General features: G+C 39.4%; 1 protein-coding gene across 1 annotated transcript in view; it reads left to right on the forward strand.

Annotated features, from left to right (window-relative positions):
• Positions 1-10985: 10985 nt before the first annotated feature.
• The window catches only part of hcfc1a (host cell factor C1a), a 39030-nt gene continuing 29766 nt past the window's right edge, over positions 10986-20249 (forward strand). Inside the window, exons 1-11 of the mRNA XM_036559012.1 lie at positions 10986-11112; positions 12327-12531; positions 15414-15562; positions 15701-15861; positions 16076-16284; positions 17096-17180; positions 17266-17372; positions 17660-17839; positions 18185-18520; positions 19171-19322; positions 19416-19598. Coding sequence (XP_036414905.1) covers positions 12336-12531; positions 15414-15562; positions 15701-15861; positions 16076-16284; positions 17096-17180; positions 17266-17372; positions 17660-17839; positions 18185-18520; positions 19171-19322; positions 19416-19598 — 1758 coding nt within the window. The 5' untranslated portion in view covers positions 10986-11112; positions 12327-12335. The remainder of the gene's footprint in view (positions 11113-12326; positions 12532-15413; positions 15563-15700; positions 15862-16075; positions 16285-17095; positions 17181-17265; positions 17373-17659; positions 17840-18184; positions 18521-19170; positions 19323-19415; positions 19599-20249) is intronic.

The raw sequence follows: 20249 nt of genomic DNA on the forward strand, positions 1-20249 counted from the left end.
CCATTTAGGCTTACACCTTAAAAGTATGTGTGCAGTGCCCATCAGTGCAGTCTCGTGCGCTTTGCTAGCCAGTTGATGGCCTGGTTATGGACGACTCCCTTCCTGAGTGCTCCTAGTGCTCCACTATGTCTAACACAACTGTTCTCTTGTATTCTCATTCCACATTCTTCTGATTTCCAGGTCCTTGTACATATTGAGTTTCTCACCTTTGAGTTTCTACATTCTTAGCCCTGCAATTGCTTTCGGGTGACACTGTTGGATGAACTAATCTTATCTTTTAACGTCACTTAAAAAGACAATGGCTAAATGATAGACAAGACTCTTGCTTGACTAGTTCACATCCACCGTCACTTTTGGTGACATAAGGTCTTTGATGTAAACCTTAGGGGAAGAGATTTTTTGTGAGGAGCTCTTGAATCTTGTGATTGATCTTCACAATGTCTATTCTCACCCAGTTCATCATACCAAACATAAGTACAACTGGTACAACTAGTAGCTGAACATGAACCTTACATTACATTTTTTTCTGTTACTGAAATGCCAGCTTCGCATTGCTTCTGTAATTGTAATTCCTTTGTGATAGGCATCCTCTGAAAATGGGTGTCAATGTAGTTAACCCAATTATGAGTAGACTCACTAGACTTAACAAGACTTAACTGATGCTTATATTAATCTAAACCCAGACTCTACCATTTACATGGCATAATTGAAAATTTTCCTCAAAACTCTGGTACTGACCTACAGTTGGTTTTAGACTCTTTGAATTCTTTTTGGTTTCAGTTTCTTGGACTCACTTACCATTAACTGACCACTTGATTATAGACATAGTTTTTAGAGAGACGTTAAATCCATTATTGACATTTCTGCATGTGCAAAGTGGGATCTCTTAAAATATGATTGTGATGTGAAAATGTTCAGTTTCTTGTGGAAAGAAAATTTCTGGCCTTGAAGTGAGTAGCAATTAAGACAAGACAAGACAAGAAAATTCTGTATTCTACAGAAGAGGAATTAAACTCTATTCCTTGAAAATCCTTTGTAAGATCTAGGGTCAGATGGATCAAAAATTGGTAAAAAAAAATTTCAGGTTAACAACAGTTTGACCTTTTCTTCTAAAGCAATTTTGCAACACATTTTTAACTTTTATAAAAAATTTATAACCCTGCTCACTTATTCCAGGTGTTCAACTGTCTATGACGGTTTGTTGCAGTTGCCCATATCAACATACACACACAATTCAAACCCCAGTGACATCTCCACCTTTGCCAGTCTGCCCTGCTTATGTACCTTAACATCATGCACCTGATAGCCCCACAACACCATTTTACTTACAATACCAATGTAGTGAAATCACTCCACACGTCTACAGCAGGTCTTGAACCCAGGTTTCCTGAAAGGCAGACATGTACATCAGACCAAAAAAACAAATCTTTGACCAAGCAACAAGTACATTTTCACCCCAAGTGAACACTGAATGACTTGAATGACCTGTGTCATTCAAAAAGAAAATAATTACATTTATTATTTCACCTAACAATACACAAAAACAAACTTCAGTGCAGTAGCATATCACAAGCACTCAGGTCTGTCATGGTCACAAGCACCTCATGCCCATAAGCTTTATTATTCCCTCTGTTTTCCAAAGAAATCCTTTGCGAGGATTTAAGCTATTAAATCATTTTTGCCGTATAGTAAACTGGAAAGAGAAGGGTACTTGGGATTCTAATTACTTATGTGGCAATTGAAATTTTATTCAGTAGGTGATGAAATCTGAAGTCTAAGGTAACTAAACTGGCTTATTAACTATTTTGCTTAGCTAGCTCTTTACTTTGCAGCTGAAAGGGAAGATACACTGTACTGCTACTGTAGTGTACGTAACAAGTGTCTACAGTTACACAGTCATCCAAAGCTTAAAATTTTGTCTTGAGACTGTAAACATCTGAGCAAAAACATTCATTCTCCAAACATACATGTTCATTTTAGCATTAGCTATACTAGCTATCAAATTAACAAGCATACCCCCTTAAACATGCAATAGCACACGGTTAAAATTTAGAGCTTTTAAGTTAGATAAAGAAAGTCAGAAGAAAGTGTCCCAAGTCAACTAATGAAAATGCTTTCGACACATTGTGCTTGTTGCAATACAATATGACTGTGAAATATGATGATTGTGGAAAATAATTTATGCTTTTTGGTTCTAGTTATGTACATTCTTTTTTGAGACATAATAAACTAGTTGCTTCTCCCCCTCACTCAAGCATCTTAGACATCATAATGGTACAGCAATTACCCTGTTAGGATAGGCCCTAAGTAGCTGCCTATGTCATTTATTAGATAGAGCCGGCACTGATATAGTGCCTTCCCGGGGTTTAATATTAACAGAGGCATAAGGCAGGGGAATCCCATTTCATCTTTGTTGTTCTTACTGGTGCCAAAATGTTACCCGTATGTGTTATGCACTACTCTGGTGTTGAGGACAATAATATTGGATAAAATTGTAGACAAACATCTTAAATACAACCAACTCATAGATGATACTACTATTTTTTAAATGGTCAATCTCAGGCGTATCCTATTATTTTAAGTCTTGAGTTGTTTTCTAAGTCTTCCAGATTTGCTATCATTACCAAAAGAGAGAAACAATGTTTGTGAACCATTATTACATGTATTTTGTCAATTAAAGTCAAATGGAAAAATAGGATTAAATATCCTGGTCTTCGCATGAAATAATTTATTTCAACTTTCACCCAGAATTAAGGATCTTCAATTTATGGTTGCAGACATAAATTTCTATTTATAAGAGCATGTTGCTTTCTGAGACCAAAGGCATTTCATGCTTTGAATATCCTGCTGTCTCCTTTTACTTTGACTCTAATAACAAATACTTCACCCCTCCCTACAAATATCTAATCAAAAAGGACAGTAAACAAGCGGTAAATACATCTTAGGTTATTCAATTATTTCTGGACAAATTGTAAATTTTCTTCATTATTTTTGTTCTTTTTTCTTCTGTAGATCACTGGTGGTAAAATGGTTCATATTTAGAGTTCAGGAACTTTCAGTGTGGTACTATTATAGGATGTCACCTTCCCATCAAATAAGTTTCTGCTATGCTAGAGCTGCCCTAGGTTGTATGTGCTATGATTATGAAGTAGAAACATCTAGGAGCAAAACCATCTCAGTAACAGGACTGCAGATTGCTGAAATGCATAGCAATGTAAAAAAATCATCTGCGCTTTTTTCAGTGTTCACTGTTGAATTCCAAACTGCCCCTGGAAGCAATTGCAAGAACTATCCATCACAAGCATCATGGCTGTGCAGCCCCACACATGCCTAAGATCTCCATGCACAATGCCAAGAATGGCTAAAGTGGTGTGAAGCACACCACCACTGGACTCAGGTGGTGTGGAAACATATCCCTGGAGTAATGAATTTGGCAGTCTGAAGGGCAAATCTGGGTTTGGTGGGTGGTGGATTTGCCCAAATACAAACTGTAAAGTTTTATGGAGGAGGAATAACCAAGCTTTTGTTGTGCAAACCATGGTTTGTGTTTCCCCAAGAGGTTGAAAATTCAGTTGAATACCACAGATAGTACAATAGTGTTCTCCTCCAAGCATGTTGAGCTGTCCAGTGATGTTACATTATCAGCAGTGACTTCATTTCATACAGTGAGTTCATTTATGGAATCAAATGTTACCCTCTTTCTGAGCTCAGTAGCATTGTGTGACAAGGGAAAACCTAGTCTCTCAAGCCAGACTTCTGCTTTTCAACTAAGAGTCAGGTGCTTTTCATGACAAACTGTGGCCCATAACCACCTACCTTTTCAGAAGGAGGCAATTTGAATGACATGCCAAATGACCACAGCCTGCTGTTTTGGTGTTGCGTGTAGGGTGAGGCATTTGTGAAAAATCTCACAGATTCATGTCATGCTAAAAGTCTGATTTATTTTATCACAATGTGCAGTGCAAACAGACTTGATATTAGTGGAAAATCAAAACTTTGTTTCCCCTCCAAATGATAAAAAAACACTGTGCTAATCAGAAGTGATAATTTAAAGCTTCTAGAGTTTTTGAGAAAAACTATATAGAGCATAGACATCAATCCTCTCAGACCCCAACACACCCATGTCAGAGAGAGATAGAAAGAGATAGAGAGAGAAAGAGTTAGGGAGAGAGAGAGAAAGAGAGAAGGAGAAAGAGAAAGGACAGAGGGAACTTGTAAAGATGTAAAATGCAATTTTCATCTAATCTCTTAAGGCTAGAGCATATCGACCAAACAAACACTTGATTAATTTGCAATACCAGTGTTTGATTGTTGGCAGAATCGAGAATGTTCTAGAAAGACACTTTACATGAAGTCCATCCATCATCGTTTAGATGATTATGCTTATCCTTCTGGGTCGCGGTGGGGTGCTGGAGCCTATCCCAGCTGTCATTGGGCGGAAGGCAGGATACACCCTGGACAGGTCGCCAGTCCATCACAGGGCAGACAGACAGCCATACACATTCACACACACACTCACACCTAGGCGCAATTTAGCGTGTCCAATCGGCCTGACTGCATGTCTTTGGACTGTGGGAGGAAACCGGAGGAAACCCACGCAGAACATGCAAACTCCACACAGAAATGACCCCGGTCGCCTGGCCGGGAAACGAACCCAGGCCATTCTTGCTGTGAGGCAACAGCGCTACCCACTGCGCCACCGTGCTGCCCATTTTACATGAAGTCAATCTACAAAAACAGAAAATTATTTCTTTTTCAGCACTTACAAAGTTTGTGTCGTGTTTTCTCTCATGATTTTTCTTGTTTGTTTTTGTGATGAGATTTCTAACATTGTAAAGTCTTTTCTTATTTAGCTCAAGCTGAGTGGTCACTTCCCCCATTTTTGTGGGGTTTTTCTGTTCTCACCCTCCTCTCCCTCTTTAATCCTAGTCTTCCTTGCTTGCATGACCTGCACTGATATCTCTTTAGAGGCTCAGGGCTAATTATCAGCCTTGCTGTAAGAGTCTTAGTGGCCGTGGACTAACTGGAGCATCTGGGGTGAAAATGCTTCCAACTGCGTCACACGTTGACCTGTTTAGTGCCTGTTTTTGACCTGTTAACCTGTTTAGACACTGCCAGTTGATGATGCCCAATTCACAGTGAAATTACTCAAATAACAATCATTTACAATTTAAGTTAATAAAATTATAACATAAAATACCACATATTAGGACCAACTCTGAATTTGTGCTGTGGGCATGCCAATCCCCCTGCATGCGCATTGTAAACTCTGTGAGATTCTCAGCTGAGTGAACTATTACAGTATGTTTTACCTTTGCCTGCCACATTTAACTGGAAACGAGCTGAAAGCTTGAGCAAGCCGATCCCATGTGACCTAGGCTGATCCCATGTGACCTAGGCAAGCTGATGCCATGTGACCTAGGCACTCCTAGTTGTCTGATGCTCTTAGAAACAACACATTCCAAAAAAAAGTTGGGTCAGGAGCAATTTAGGGCTAGTAATGAGGTAAAATAATTGAATAATGATGTGATTTGAAACAGATGATGCTTACAGGTAACTGTAATCATGATTTGGTACAAAAGCAGTGATTCATAATTAAAAGATTCAAGGAATCTGGAGGAAAGGGCAAGGGCACCTTTTCCAGGGACAAGCATGCGTGTTTTAACAAGACAATGCAAAACCATATTCTGCCACATAACAAAGGTGTAGCCATGGAAGAAGAGGATGTGGGTGCTGGACTGGCCTTTTTTGCAGTCTCAATTTGTCCCCAGTAGAGAATGTGTGGTGCATTTTAAAACACAAAATGCGACAACAAAGATCCCATACTGTTGCGCACCTTAACACATGTTTGCAGGAAGAATGGGACAAATTAACAGCTGAAACGTTTTATCACTTGATGTCCTCAGTCCCTAAACGTCTTTCAAGTGTTCTGAAAAGAAATGGTAACATTACAAAATGGTAAATGCTTTACCGACACAACTTTTGAAGCATGTCATGAGGTAAAACATCAAATAATGTGCTTTTGTATCGTTTTTCAATGTAATACAGGTCAAAAATTGTTTATAAATCACTGTTGTCAGTTTTAATATTAATTAAACATACGTACTTCTTTTCTGATTTGGGGTTGTACAAAAAAGGCTGGAAAAAAAAGAATATGCACCATTGGTGGAATTGGTGGGGTGCAATCCCCAACACTTACAATATTATTATAAGAAATAACATGATAAGAAAATATAATTATTAATGATAAGCTGTCAGATAGCCTCTGTCAATTTATCATTATTATACCATTTTTATTATTCACTGAACATGACAAGATGTAATCAAAAACACAGCTGATATCAGTGATGTCTGACTTTTTAATTATTTGAAAGTTTAAAAACACACACATTCCTGCAGTGAGATGGGAACAGATTCAAAACATTCAGATGAACATAAGAATGACTTCCTCCAAACTTCCAATTAATATTTTTGATCAAAAACACACATAAAGCCCCAGTACTGACTTACATGAGCTAACTTCATTTACTCTACTAGCAGCCTGTGATTTATTTATTACAACAGATTAAAGAGGATTTAAAGCCAGTTCGAGTGAGATAGAGCTGATTTGTTTGTTTGTGTGCAACAGGACAGTTACTGTTAACTAATATGAATATGTTAGTAAACACCTGAGATTTCTATTCTTAGTGCATTCATTAGACCATAGTATGATATGGGTGTAAAATAAATTGAATTAGTTGAGGTAAAATTAACAGGTTAAATCATTTTCAACCCAAGCATATTAAAAAAACCTAGAAAAGATGTTATTCAGGGAACTGTTTTTTTCATAATCTGTTTTATGCTTATTCATCCACAACAAGTAAACAATAAAAAGAAAGCATGACATACTTCCTTTTCACTGTGTGTAAGAATTTAAAGATAGATGTATACAACAGTTTGTACCTTGGTAACTTGGGGTCTACAGTGCAAACACATAATTCGCTGCAATAATAATTTCATTGTTTCCTAAAATTGAAAAACATAATGCATTGAACTAACTCATTACAAATGTTTGGATCATTTCCACATGAATAAAATATAAACACAATTATTAAAAAAAGAATGTTGACAATGCATCACTTCTTTAGTGTACAGATTAAGCAATAGGCAATTACCCACCGGAAATAGGTCAAACATTGATTTTCAGTTGTGTAACAGATTTAAATAGAAGATATCCGGTCAGCGACAGATCAAGTAGCTCTACAAGAGGGAGGAGAAATGGGAGGAGATTACAGTGAGACAAGAGAAAAAAAACAGGGGAGGAGCTTGTATAAAACACAACCAGAAGAGATTTAGGAAAGTTAGGTTTAGTGAAATATATAGAAGTTGAGTTATAGTAGAGTGACAGTGAGGTTTAGTGGAGTATAGTCAATATAGTTAATTCTGTTTGTTAACATAATGCAACATAATAAACACTATTATGTTTTTATAAATAAAAAATAACTGAAAATTTTATAAATCACCTAATGACTTAGCTGATGTTGTTTGGCAGTTACCAAGTGCTGGATGAGATGCCGTAGAAATGAAAATTGCTAAAGGAGGTCTGTCTCAGGACAATAGGTTTAGATGCATATTTATTTAGCCTTCAACTGATGGCATAATTGGTTTGACTTCAAAGTTTTACTTAAAAAAGGCCTCTTAACATACAGCACAGAGCAGTAGTTACTTATTTTCTGTTGTTGGTCATGTGAAGCCTAAAGTCCTTCACACACTGAACACAATTTATTTGTGTAATATTTTTGGATGACAGTTGAATCACTCCTTTGTCTCAGAGAGAGGTAATTTTTGCTTTCGAAAAAGCAGACTGCATTGTCGCTTTCAAATATACTGAAAATTGAGGGGGGGGGGTGAGAACTGGAGTTTGTACCCCTTTTTGACAGTTCTGAGCACTCACTGTGATGCAAAAGACACATGCCCAGTACTCCTTTTACCTGCGCAAGTGCAGGTACTGGAGACCTCAGTGCAACAGGTGGAGCAAAGCTGCCCTCTTGTGGAGGGGAGCATTGCCTCTGTGTGGGGGTGAGCAGCCTGCTGTGGTAGAGAGCTTATGTGGCCATGCATATCTCTCCATGACTGTGTTGTGAAGTTGTCTTATTTTTGTACCTTCGTAACTTGGGGTCTACAAGTGAGTGCCTACAAGGGTACAAGTGAGATAGCCAGTGATGTCCACACCAAGGAACTTGGAGTTCTCAAGTTGATGTAGTCTACAAGCTGCTCTCCCTCCACCTCCTCCCTGTATGTGGACTCGTCATTGTTGCTGATAAGACCACAGTAGTATTATCAGCAAACTTGATGATGTGATTTGAGCTACTCTTTGCAGCACAGTTATGAGTCAAATATGTGAATAGCAGGGGATGGAGCACACAGCCCTGGGGAGTGCTGGTGTTCAGTGTGGTGGTGCTGGAGACTAATTGAAGCTTTCATAGTTATGGGCTGGAGAATGCTGTTATGCACTAGGGAGCTGTGCATTCTTGCAGCTACATGCAGCCCTATAATTAAACAAACTACTGCTACTCAAACTGTTTTCTGTATTACACACACATCTGTCAAAATGTCCCTTGAGCACAGTAGACTCCAAGCATTTCAGGTCTTCAAGCTGTTGGTCAAGAGTTGATCTCGACTCCCAGACACATCAGAGAGAGTTGGCCAAAATACTTTGAAAAAGTAGTGATGGTTGGATACTGAATACACTATCCTAAATGTATTCAGTAACGTATTCTTAACAATACATGAAAAAGCGATGTATTCAGAATACATTTAGAATACATTTAGAATACATACTGATAAGGCACATGGGAAAAACTCTGCTGTAATTTTCACTTAATTAACACTGTTCCCCACTGTAACTGGTTGGCAGATTTGTTCATGTAATTCTTCTGTTAATATGCTTCATGAAAAAATCATTTCAAATTGATACAAAATTCTCAGTGTTCTTTTGGCTCTCATTGCTTGCTTCATTCCACTGTTGCTCCCATAATCCTATTGCCTTTTCATGACCTAAGCCAACAATTCACCATGTCACAATAACAAAATCTCACATTTTTTACTTTTTTAGCATTTTTTACAGAATGCTATGTAACTTTCTACTGAGGATATTGTTCAGGTCAGTCATCCCTCAAAAGAGTTTACTAAAACACAGAATAACTGAGTCATCACAGAGTTATCAGTCTGCTCAGGCTTTAGCAGGATCTTCAGTGTTTGTAAAAAAGCTATTTTTGAGTTCTTTTTTATAGTATGCCTTTACAGGCTGTGCGCTGATTTAAAAATAGTTTCTTAACAAGCAGTGATGTTGATTCATTGAGCGATGATATATATATAGTTTTAAGTTTATAATAATAATTATTTGAAACCTATAAAGTTGCACAGGGGTAGTGAATTAGAATGTTATTTCAAGCTTTTGAACAGTAGTGCATATTGCTGCTATCGGAAGAACAACTCCTGTCTCCATTTTTGACGTTTTTCAGTTTTTTACATAATTTGAAAATGCCTGTTGCCCTTTACATTGTGTGTAAATTTCATGAAAAATGGACCAAAAGAAATGAACCAAAATGACTTAGAAAAAAGTCTGGTTCCATTGACTTACATTAAAAGTAACAATTTTTTTCCTTTTCCTGTAAAGTTATCATTTTGGTGATACAAGGTTTTCTTCTGACAACAGCAATATATGAGCCTATAGTAGGTGTTATTATATGTTTGTCATAACATACCTCTGTTGCTGTGTGTCATTTTAAGGGGTAGATATGTTAACTGGGAAAACTATGACAGGCTAAACATTCATTTTTGTTTTGGTTTCCCATTTCATGTACTTGCTGTATTGCCATTGCTTGGACATGTTTCACGCATTTAATTTTATAACCTTGCTATGGTTGTTGGTCTAGTAAACATACTGTAGTTTTTTTTCTATGCCGCAAAAATGGTCAGTTGTGTTTTTTGTGACATCACAAATGTTTATCTATATCAATAGATTTAATCAATGGTATGGGAATAATAAAATAGTAGTTTTTTTTATAACATGGACTTTACTTTGCAACGTGGTAGTAGTTCATGTTTAGTAAATGTTTCAGTAGAGCTGTACTAATAGAGCAAGACATTTTACAATAAGATCTACTATAACATTTTATAGGGCAACATCTTTACACAGTGTAGACGCGTCCATGTGATCAAATTTACCAACGCAATAATTTAAATAACTATTTAACACAATGTCATTGGATGAAATTTGACACTGGAGTTCATCTTTAAGCACGTTTTATTAATGAGGCACCTGGAATGCGCCGAGCTAAAACTGCACCGAATGGGGGCGTTTGTCACTGAAAAAGGCGTATTTAAATCTCTTTAAAGTTGCTGTCCTTGCGCTGGTGGTTAAGTTTTCAGCCTATTTACTTTAGTAAATAAAAGGATGTAGTCAACAAAATCACATGACGAAGAACCCCAAAAATACAAAAACCGCAGTCCACCAACACTGATAAATACTGATTTGTAAATGTCGCCATCTTTACTGAGGGACAATAAGCCGCTTCCCTGACTTTAAAAAGGAAATAATCAATTGTTTTTGTCTTTTCTACTTGATACTGATGCGTGTATCGATGCGATTTATAATGTATATGCTATTTTTAGTTATTTTGGTGAATAATATTAACTGTACTAAGCTATATCGAGAGGTTATTTCGTACTTTAGCATCAAATGCTAACACTAAGTCTTGGTTCACCATGTCTGTGGTGGGCGCGTTAAGGGAGTGCGCGGGTTTTTTTCACTACCCGTATTCCGACACGTTTCGCCCTCCTGCACCGTGATTGGCAACTATTTTCCCCGCGCCTTGGCAAGGATTTGCCTCTAGATCATACGTCCATGACTGACTGCTTGTAAGTATGAACTATTAGCCAATCCTGGCGCAGAAAGGTGGGACTTGTCGGAATACAGGTGGAAAAAAAACCTTCGTTCTTCGCTGTCGAGAACATGGCGGCTTCCAGGCAGGCATGAGAGTGGATACTTCTGAAAAAATCGGATGAAGCTGGGCTGCCGTTTCGAAACAAGACAATCCAGACGTGTCTGAACGCTGCATCTCAAATCAAGTATGTATTTTGGGGAAAATGCATTTTGCTAAAACGAAGGAAAGAGACATCAACCGTGTGTTTTTCTGGCCGCCATTTTTCTTGTGGGAGCTGCAAGGTGGGCTGTATTTGTCTACAAGATGGCTGCCTGCATCGGCGTAGCATGGATTAAAATTAAAATAAAGATGCAGATGCGTTTGCTCATTGCAGTGAGGTTTTATGGACTTTATTCTATACTGGGTTCCTGATGTAAGATGCCCAAATTCAGAACAGCAAAGCTGAGCTGCAGGGCTGTACAGAGATAAAACTTTAATAGAATGAAAGCAGCTTTGCTTTTGCATGTGTGCGCGATCTTTTCAGACATTCAAAGCATTCTTGGACGAAATAATTTGCACTCTGTTCTAAGCCTTGTACCGTGCATTTATGTTTGATCACAATTAGTTAAAGTTGCTGTTGTTTCTGGTCTGAGTTTTTCGATGACAAGATGGCGACTCCCAGCAGAGAGGCATGAAAATAGCTTTCTGTATGGTTTGGATTTCCTATTTTTCTCCTTTCCGCATTTTAGTGTGCCATGCATGTTATGGGGTGCTGAGTATTATTATTTTGCACTGCTTTAATGATTTGATGAGTGCCCGTGTGTATCTAATGTGCGCTTGAGTTGCTGATGTTTATTATTTTACACCCCGCTGTTTTTGGTTCAATATGGCGACTTACATGGACTGATACTTTCTGGCATTAATGGTCTTTAATCGGAGGATGAGATGCAAGTAGCCGATTTTTAAAACATATGTACCGAACACCTATTTAACAGCTCATGTGAGCTTATAGCCGTTTTGCACATTTTCTGCAGTAGCTTTTTGCGCTTTATGGCTTGTTGTCCCAAGATGGCGACGTCCATAGATTGTCCATACTTTTGCTATTTTTCCAAAACTGTTTTATTTTTTTGACACACAGGTGCTGCACTTAAGGATTTTACGGTTTTCTTTTGTGACAACTTTATCTAACTTTGTATTTGCTATACAGTTTAGATTAGCCGGGCTCGTATTCGCTCACTTGTATTTTGATTTCAAGATAGCTAACTAGTTAGCTTACGTTAGCCTGCTAACCACATACCACAACACAGATGCAAATTTTTATTAAAGCGGGTAAAATCTGGTATGTTATGAATTGCAGCTTAAGTATGAGTTGCATATTGGTGAGTATTTGAGCCGAAGTGTGGGTATTTTCCAACACAGAGAGACCCCATGTCGTCCACCGGTTCGGCGCTCTCAGGCTCGGCCGCTGCCCCGCTGGCGCCGCGCTGGAAGCGGGTCTTGGGCTGGTCTGGACCCGTCCCCCGCCCCCGGCATGGACACAGAGCCGTGGCCATCAAAGAGCTCATGGTGGTGTTCGGCGGAGGAAACGAGGGAATTGTGGACGAGCTGCATGTCTACAACACCGGTGAGTAAAAAGAGCAGTCGCGCTCCTGGTTAGGTAGGTGCGTTAGCATTGGTGGCTAGCTTCTCATTCGAATTTTCCTTTCTAACGTTACCTTAAATGCCACAGCTGTAACATTATGGCGCATGTAACTTACTGGCGTCAGAATAGTACTTCTGCATAATTTAAAGAGGAACGGCAAATTAGAATGAATCACAGCCCAACATCAGATTGAGGTTAGCGAGTTTTATAACGTTAGTATTCGTCCTAACAGAGTTTATTCATGAGGACAACTCAGGATTATTTACGTTTTTGTCAAGAAAAAACATTTGAGGGATTTTGAAGTGGTGCGTAATAAAACGAAGTAATGTGTCGGCGTCTGTTCACTAAGGCTAAGCTGACCTAGCCAGGTAGCTAGCTAGCTAGCTAGTTGGTGATAATGTTTTCCGTGCAGCTCTACACTTAGCAGGCTACCCTGTTGCCGATTCGCGGCTTATCCGCTTGTAGACCTTGCATAGACTCATACGCACGTCTGAAACTGCAGGTGCGGTTAATTAATTAGGCCATTATTACAGAAATCAGTGTTTTGGTTATTGTTTTGTCAGACAGTTTTCAGAGAAAAGGCGCATCAAGACAATAATGGACGGTATTTACTTCTAATGAACAATATAAACAAAGAAACTTTGTCTAACTTGTGACTTTTTTTCTCATCGCCAATTTACTTAATTCCATATTTGTATACGTTGTTTGTGGTATGTTTTTTATGTTATTTATGTTAAATATTTATTTATCTCACGTCTTGACGCTCATACTCCCAGTTCATTTAGTTTCAAGACCACACTGGACTTTCATGATCATTTTCCTGTAGGATTTACAGTGTGTTCTGCAAGATTTCTACAAGACTAGTAGCTATATACAGTAAAATATACCAAACAATAAAGGCAAATAAATAAATTTTATCTATATGTTGCACAAACACAGAGTTGGGAAAGCTAATTGATCTTATAAGGCATGTTGTAAAGTAGCTTATGTGAAAGTAGAGCTTTATTTGCCTTACTTAAGTATGTCGTGATATCGTTATTTTTGTGGTTAATTATCTGTCTTATAATCATGTGTCTGATCTCGCCATAATTACAGTATGTAACATCACATTAACCTGCAAGATTGGCAAAATACTGACTACACAAATGGATTATTCTAACATGCGGTTCACTACTTAAACTTGCACATCACAAATACAGAGTTACTAGTTTGAGGTCCACCTAACTTGTACCTACCCTCAGTGGCCATTTTATTAGGTACATTGCCATAGGAGTACACTGTATGGACAAAAGTATTGGGACACACCTCTTAATCTTTGAAATTGAATTTATTTCATTCTGTCCCATTGCCACTGGTGTATAAAATCATGCACCTAGCAGTGCAGTCTGCCTTTACAAACATTTGTGAAATAATTGGTCATTCTAAAGAGTTCATTGAATTTGAGCGTGGTGCTGTAATGCCACAGTATCAACAAGTCAGTTTGTGAAATTTTTTCCCTCGTAGATATCCCACAATCAGCTGTGAGTGGTATTATTGAAAAGTGGAAGCGTTTAGGAACCACAGCAACTCGGCCGCGAAGCGGCAGACCGCGGAAAGTTACAGAGCGAGGTGCACAATGCATAAAATTCGCCAACGCTATGCTGACTCAGTAACTACAGAGTTCCAAAGCTCCTTTGGCATTAACATCAGCACAAATTGTGCGCCGGGAGGTTCATGGCATGGGCTTCCATGGCCGAGCAGCTGCATGTAAGCCTTACATCACCAAGCACAATGCCAAGCTTCTTACGTAGTGGAGCGAAGCATGCCGCCACTGGGCTCTGGAGCAGTGGAAACATATTCTGTGGAGTGACGAATCATGCTCTTTTATCTGGCAGTCTGATGGACGAGTCTGGGTTTGGCGAATAGCAGTTGAATATTTCCTGCCTGACCGCATTGTACCAACTGTAATGTTTGGTAGAGGAGGGGTAATGCTATGGGGTTCTTTTTCAGGGGTAAGCCTAGGCCCCTTAGTTCCAGTGAAGGGAAATCGTAATGCTTCAGCAGACCAAGACATTTTGCACAACTGTATGCTTCCAAATTTGTGGGAACAGTTTGGGGAAGGCCCTTTTCTGTTCCAGCATGACTCTGCCCCAGTGAATAAAACAGGGTCCATAAAGGCATGATTGGGTGATTTTGGTGAGGAAGGACTTGACTGGCCCTCACAAAGCCCTGACCTCCACCCCGTCAAACACTTTTGGGATGAACTAGAACAGAGATTGTGAGCCAGGCCCCCCTCATTCAATATTAGTGTCTGTCCTCACAAATGCTCTTCTGGATGAATGGGCAAAAATTCCAACAGACACACTCCAAAATCTTGTAGAAAGCCTTCCCAGAAGAGTGGAAGCTGTTATAGCTGCAGAGGTGGGACCAACTCCATATTAATGCCGATGGATTTAGAATGGAATGTCATTAAAGCCCCTGTAGGTGTCCCAGTAGTTTTGACAGTATAGTGTATGTGGTAGGTGCAACTGAAAAAATGCTAGCAGTCTAGGTGCAAGGTAGATGGACCTAATCAAGTTAGTAAGTTTACAGTTACATACAGCCGCCACTATGTCCCTTGTATTATTTGTGGACCATTCTCAGCGCAGTAATTCCATTCCAGTTATAGGACACTGTATTAGATCAACAGATCGTTTTTTTTTGTTTTTTTTTGTCTTCAATATTTTTAATTACATATTGGATTTCACATCAAAGGCTTCCATTTAACACAACACAGGAGTTTGTCATAACCCCGAGAGTTTTAGCAGGTGTTTTTTTTTTTTCCTTTGTTTTTTTTCTCTGAAATGAACCGACAGGATCTTAAGCTTTTTTGCTTTTTCTTCCAGCAACCAACCAGTGGTTTATTCCAGCAGTGCGTGGGGACATTCCCCCAGGCTGTGCGGCATATGGGTTTGTGTGCGAGGGCACACGGTTGCTGGTTTTTGGAGGAATGGTGGAGTATGGGAAATACAGCAGTGATCTTTATGAGCTACAGGTAAAATAAGTTTGTTATATATATATATATATATATATGCATGTGTGTGTGTGTGTGTGTGTGTGTGTGTGTGTGTGTGTGTTAATCTCTGCCTGATGCTGGTGATGCTGAATGTGTAATGTTTCTGGTGTTATTCAGGCGAGTAGGTGGGAATGGAAAAAATTGAAGCCCAAAGCCCCTAAAAACGGGCCCCCACCCTGCCCCCGTCTGGGCCACAGCTTTTCCCTGGTGGGTAACAAGTGCTATCTGTTTGGAGGCCTGGCGAATGATAGCGAAGACCCCAAAAATAACATTCCCAGGTGTGTAATACGTACAGACAAATGTACACGACTGAGATGGGTCATGCCTAGGGGTAGGCAATGTGTTGTTGTGATAAATTGTCACACACTGTTTTTCTGATTTAAATTATGAATATTGTCAGTACTGCTACAACACTGAACAACTGGTGCATTGAAATATTGTGATTCTGTAATATATGTCATGAAAGTGTTGTGATGTCCTGTTTGTCTGCAGATATTTGAATGATCTCTACACATTAGAGTTACGCCCTGGTGCTGGTGTTGTGGGCTGGGACATACCTATTACATATGGAGTTTTACCTCCTCCCCGAGAGAGCCACACTGCTGTCATTTACACTGACAAAGGCATCAAAAAATCTCGTCTCGTCATTTATGGAGGAATGAGTGGATGTCGTTTGGGAGATCTTTGGACGCTGGATATTGGTAAGTAGGTTAACTTGTGGGGAAGAGGCTTCCCAAATAAGATGCCCCCACCCCTTTATTTTTAAAGGGGCATTTACTCCAATTTTCCAGTTTTTGTCTAGCAAAATAGTTGTGGGGGTAAAGCATACATAGCTGTTTTGTAAAATCAAGATCAAGTTCTTTGTCATCCCAAACATAAAAGTGGCATGAACTAATGTTTCGCCAGTGTTTTGGTTCACTTAAAACACTAATAATCCTGGTGCAGTTGCTCTGTTTGAACCCTGGTGCACACCAAATTGGCAGGCTAAATTTGAGCAGACTGGGGGGGGGGTTGGGGCTCCACTGAGGATGTCTGTGTTAGTCCACTTACAGATGAATTTTGGTTTGAATAACACAAGTGCTAAGTGAACCAGAACCGAAATGCAACAATAAAAAATCATTTTCTAGATGATCAGATCAAGGGATCCAAACCAGTAATGTAAACAAACCATAGGCTAAACATATTGCAATTTACCAAGATGGTGCAGTACAATACTAATTACAATACACTAAATACACAACTTGACTCAAAGCTCATAAATAAATTGTTTGTTATAGCTGATCAGCTTTGTTGGGTAGGTTTTTTGTCATTCGTTGTTTGTGTTTTCCATTTTTGCCCTATTTTAACGCTTTGGTTTTTGTTTCTTTCACCGCACAGTTTTGCTATACACTATTTATTTGTATTGTTTTTCTATACACACTGTGATACTTTTGATTTACATTTTTATGCAAAGGTTCATGATGATGATGATGATGATGATGATAATAATGAGGTTATTGTTGTCTTACATAGACACTCTGACATGGAATAAACCCTCTGTAAGTGGCACAGCACCGCTCCCTCGCAGCCTCCACTCAGCCACCACCATCACTAACAAGTGAGTTTTCTCATGCTGTCATTTGCTCTCACTGTAAGTGTGACTCTGCCCTTATTGTCCAATTTTCTTTGTATCTGTGGTGCAGGATGTATGTGTTTGGGGGATGGGTACCACTAGTGATGGATGATGTGAAGGTGGCCACACATGAGAAGGAATGGAAATGCACAAACACGCTGGCCTGCCTCAACTTGGGTAGGCATCATGTATTTTTTTATTCATTTATTTATTTTTTCCTCAACATGATCTGTTACTGAAACGGTTCAGTAGAGAGGCAATCAAAGTATGTAAATGCACAAGAAATGTGAGATGTTAAAACCATTTTTAAATGCTTTTAACAGATGTTAAGTGAAGGATTTTTTTCTATATAGTTGATGTTTCAGATATTAAAGCTTTTCTAAAGACAAGAAAGATATTTATACACACAGGGGTTCAGATGTCATGTTGTAATAATAAACTCTTGGCATTTCTATTGGTTTCAGACACCATGTCGTGGGAGACCATTTTGATGGACACTTTGGAGGACAACATTCCGCGGGCCCGTGCTGGACACTGTGCAGTTGCAATTAACAACCGGCTGTATGTGTGGAGTGGCCGTGATGGATACCGCAAAGCCTGGAACAACCAGGTGTGCTGTAAGGACCTGTGGTACCTGGAGACAGGTGAGAAGATAAATACTGGCGTGAACATTACCTAATGCATATCATCCATACTCTGAGCCAGGAGCGTGCTTTTGCTTTGTTGAAGACTGAGACTAACTGATGAAAGTAGAATCAGGTGTGCTCCTGCTTAGAGTGAATAGAGTATAAACCTGCAGTCATACTGGCTCTTTGTGGATAAAATTAGACTATCAACCTAGCACCTGGAGATCTGCTATCCTGCAAACACTAGATTTGACTCTAATCAGCCACACCTGCTACAAATCAGTGTTTTTTCAAACAGTGCTTAGGAGCTGGATGAGGTTTGTTTTGGGTTTTAAGCAGGACCTTTTTTCTGTGTTCTCACAGAGAAGCCCAGTTCCCCTTCGCGAGTGCAGCTGGTCAGGGCTAACACCAGCTCTCTCGAGGTCAGTTGGGGGGCAGTGTCCACCGCAGATTTGTATTTGCTGCAGCTTCAGAAATACGACATCCCGTCGTCCACCAGCACTGCATCTTTGGCTCCATCTCTTCCGGGGAACTCTCCAAAAAGCCCTGCACCTGCCGCCTCTGCCCTTTCTGCGCAGAGCCTGCCACAGCCTGCTGTATCCTTTGCCCCGCAGGCGGCCTCTCCCACTGGTGCTGGCTTGCCTGTCCTTGCTAACACACCCACCAGCCCACTGGCTGCCTCTACTGCGCGCAGCCCAGGTAAACATGCAAAACACGCTCAGAATGCATTTGGAGGCCCTGTAAAAATGAAATTTATTAAGCCAGTGGTAGATCTGCAACAAATATTTGATCATTAAAATATAATGCCATTCAGATAACTGGTGCTTTTACCTTTTTTTTTAAATTTTGAACCCTCATACAAAGGAAGCGGTTCTTGGCCCTGTTGAGGTGTGAGCTAGCTGGTTGTCGTGCTCCCAGCTGCATTTATTACTGATTAAAAACTAGAGTGCACTGACTAATGAGCTGTTTAGAGTAGTAAGAAACCTAATACTACTCCAGGATGCATGACCATCACAGATGAGTGTAGTGCATGCTCAGTTGAAAAATGGTTTTCAAGCAGCTTTAAAACAGTCATCATGTAAAATCCAAAATGTGGTCTCCCCCCCCACTCTTTGATGAAAGTTGACCAAAAAAGGTATTTTTGAGATGATGGTTTAAAAGATGCTGTTTTCTACACTGTACTGCTTATTGCTGACATTCCCGTAACCTCACCAACTTGACTGTTGCCAGATTGGATCACCCGTATAATTTCTGTGTTATTCTTTATCAGCTATGTCTTTCCATTGCTTAAACAGTTTGGACATTTAACAGAAGTGCTTATGCGTTCCCATTTTTCCTCTTTTATTTAGCTATCCTGAAAGTGGCAGCCACTCAGTCCAGCACTGGGACATCGATTGTCACTGTGCGACCAGCAAGTCAGGCTGCGAAATCTCCGGTCACTGTGACATCACTTCCTGCTGGTGTTCGTATGGTGGTGCCAGCACAGACAACCCAAGGAACAGTAAGAACTCAACATGATTGTATTAAAATAAGCAGTTATAATAAACTGAACAGTGCCATGTTTCATGTATGTGTATAAATCATTCATTTATAGCCAATAGGTAGCAGTCCTCAGATGAGTGGCATGGCCGCTTTAGCTGCAGCAGCCGCCGCCACCCAGAAAATCCCATCGTCATCCGGGGCTACTGTGCTGAGTGTGCCAGCGGGAGCCACCATTGTTAAAACAGTTGCTGTTACTCCTGGATCTTCCACAGTTAAAGTGGCGTCGCCAGTTATGGTACAGTTACTCATCATCTTCATTAATAGCTGACATTAGGGCTGCAACAAACGACTAATTTGATAGTCGAAAAATCTATCGGTTATTGAAACGAATAATTATTCAGATTATTATTATTCAGATTATGAATCACTCAGTAACTAAATAGCTCTTATGTAGCTATCAGCATTTAAATTTAGTTTGAGGTTGTTTTATGCGTTTGCTGACTAACAATGAAGATGAATAACAAAAGATGAATAACTTATTCAAAAGTTCACTATTTCAATTAACTTTCCTGTTAATACAAAAGATAAAACTCCAATCTTTTTCCTGTCAAAATTTAAAACCAAGGATGTGCAAAGTAGCAGGAGTAAAACATAACATTCAGTTTTCCCTTAATCAAGTAAATAGTCAAACTAAATTTAAATTTAAACAGTGTATTCTGCGCTTTGTGCATTCTGCTGTATGTCTACAATATGTTGCATATAAATTCTACAATCACAGGTATTTATTGAAACAGAGGAAAGTCAGCATCTCTGCATGCTCTTGTGAGAGGCTTGCTCTCTTCTGAGAGCAGATATTCCCAGCTGCAGAGAACATGTGTTCTGATCGGAGGGGAAAGTGGTGAATGTTTGTGGCAAACTTGTTCTCTGAACAGTTAAATTTGACCTC

The sequence above is a fragment of the Colossoma macropomum genome, unplaced genomic scaffold (genome assembly GCF_904425465.1).
Source record: "Colossoma macropomum unplaced genomic scaffold, Colossoma_macropomum, whole genome shotgun sequence".
Lineage (NCBI taxonomy): Eukaryota > Metazoa > Chordata > Actinopteri > Characiformes > Serrasalmidae > Colossoma > Colossoma macropomum.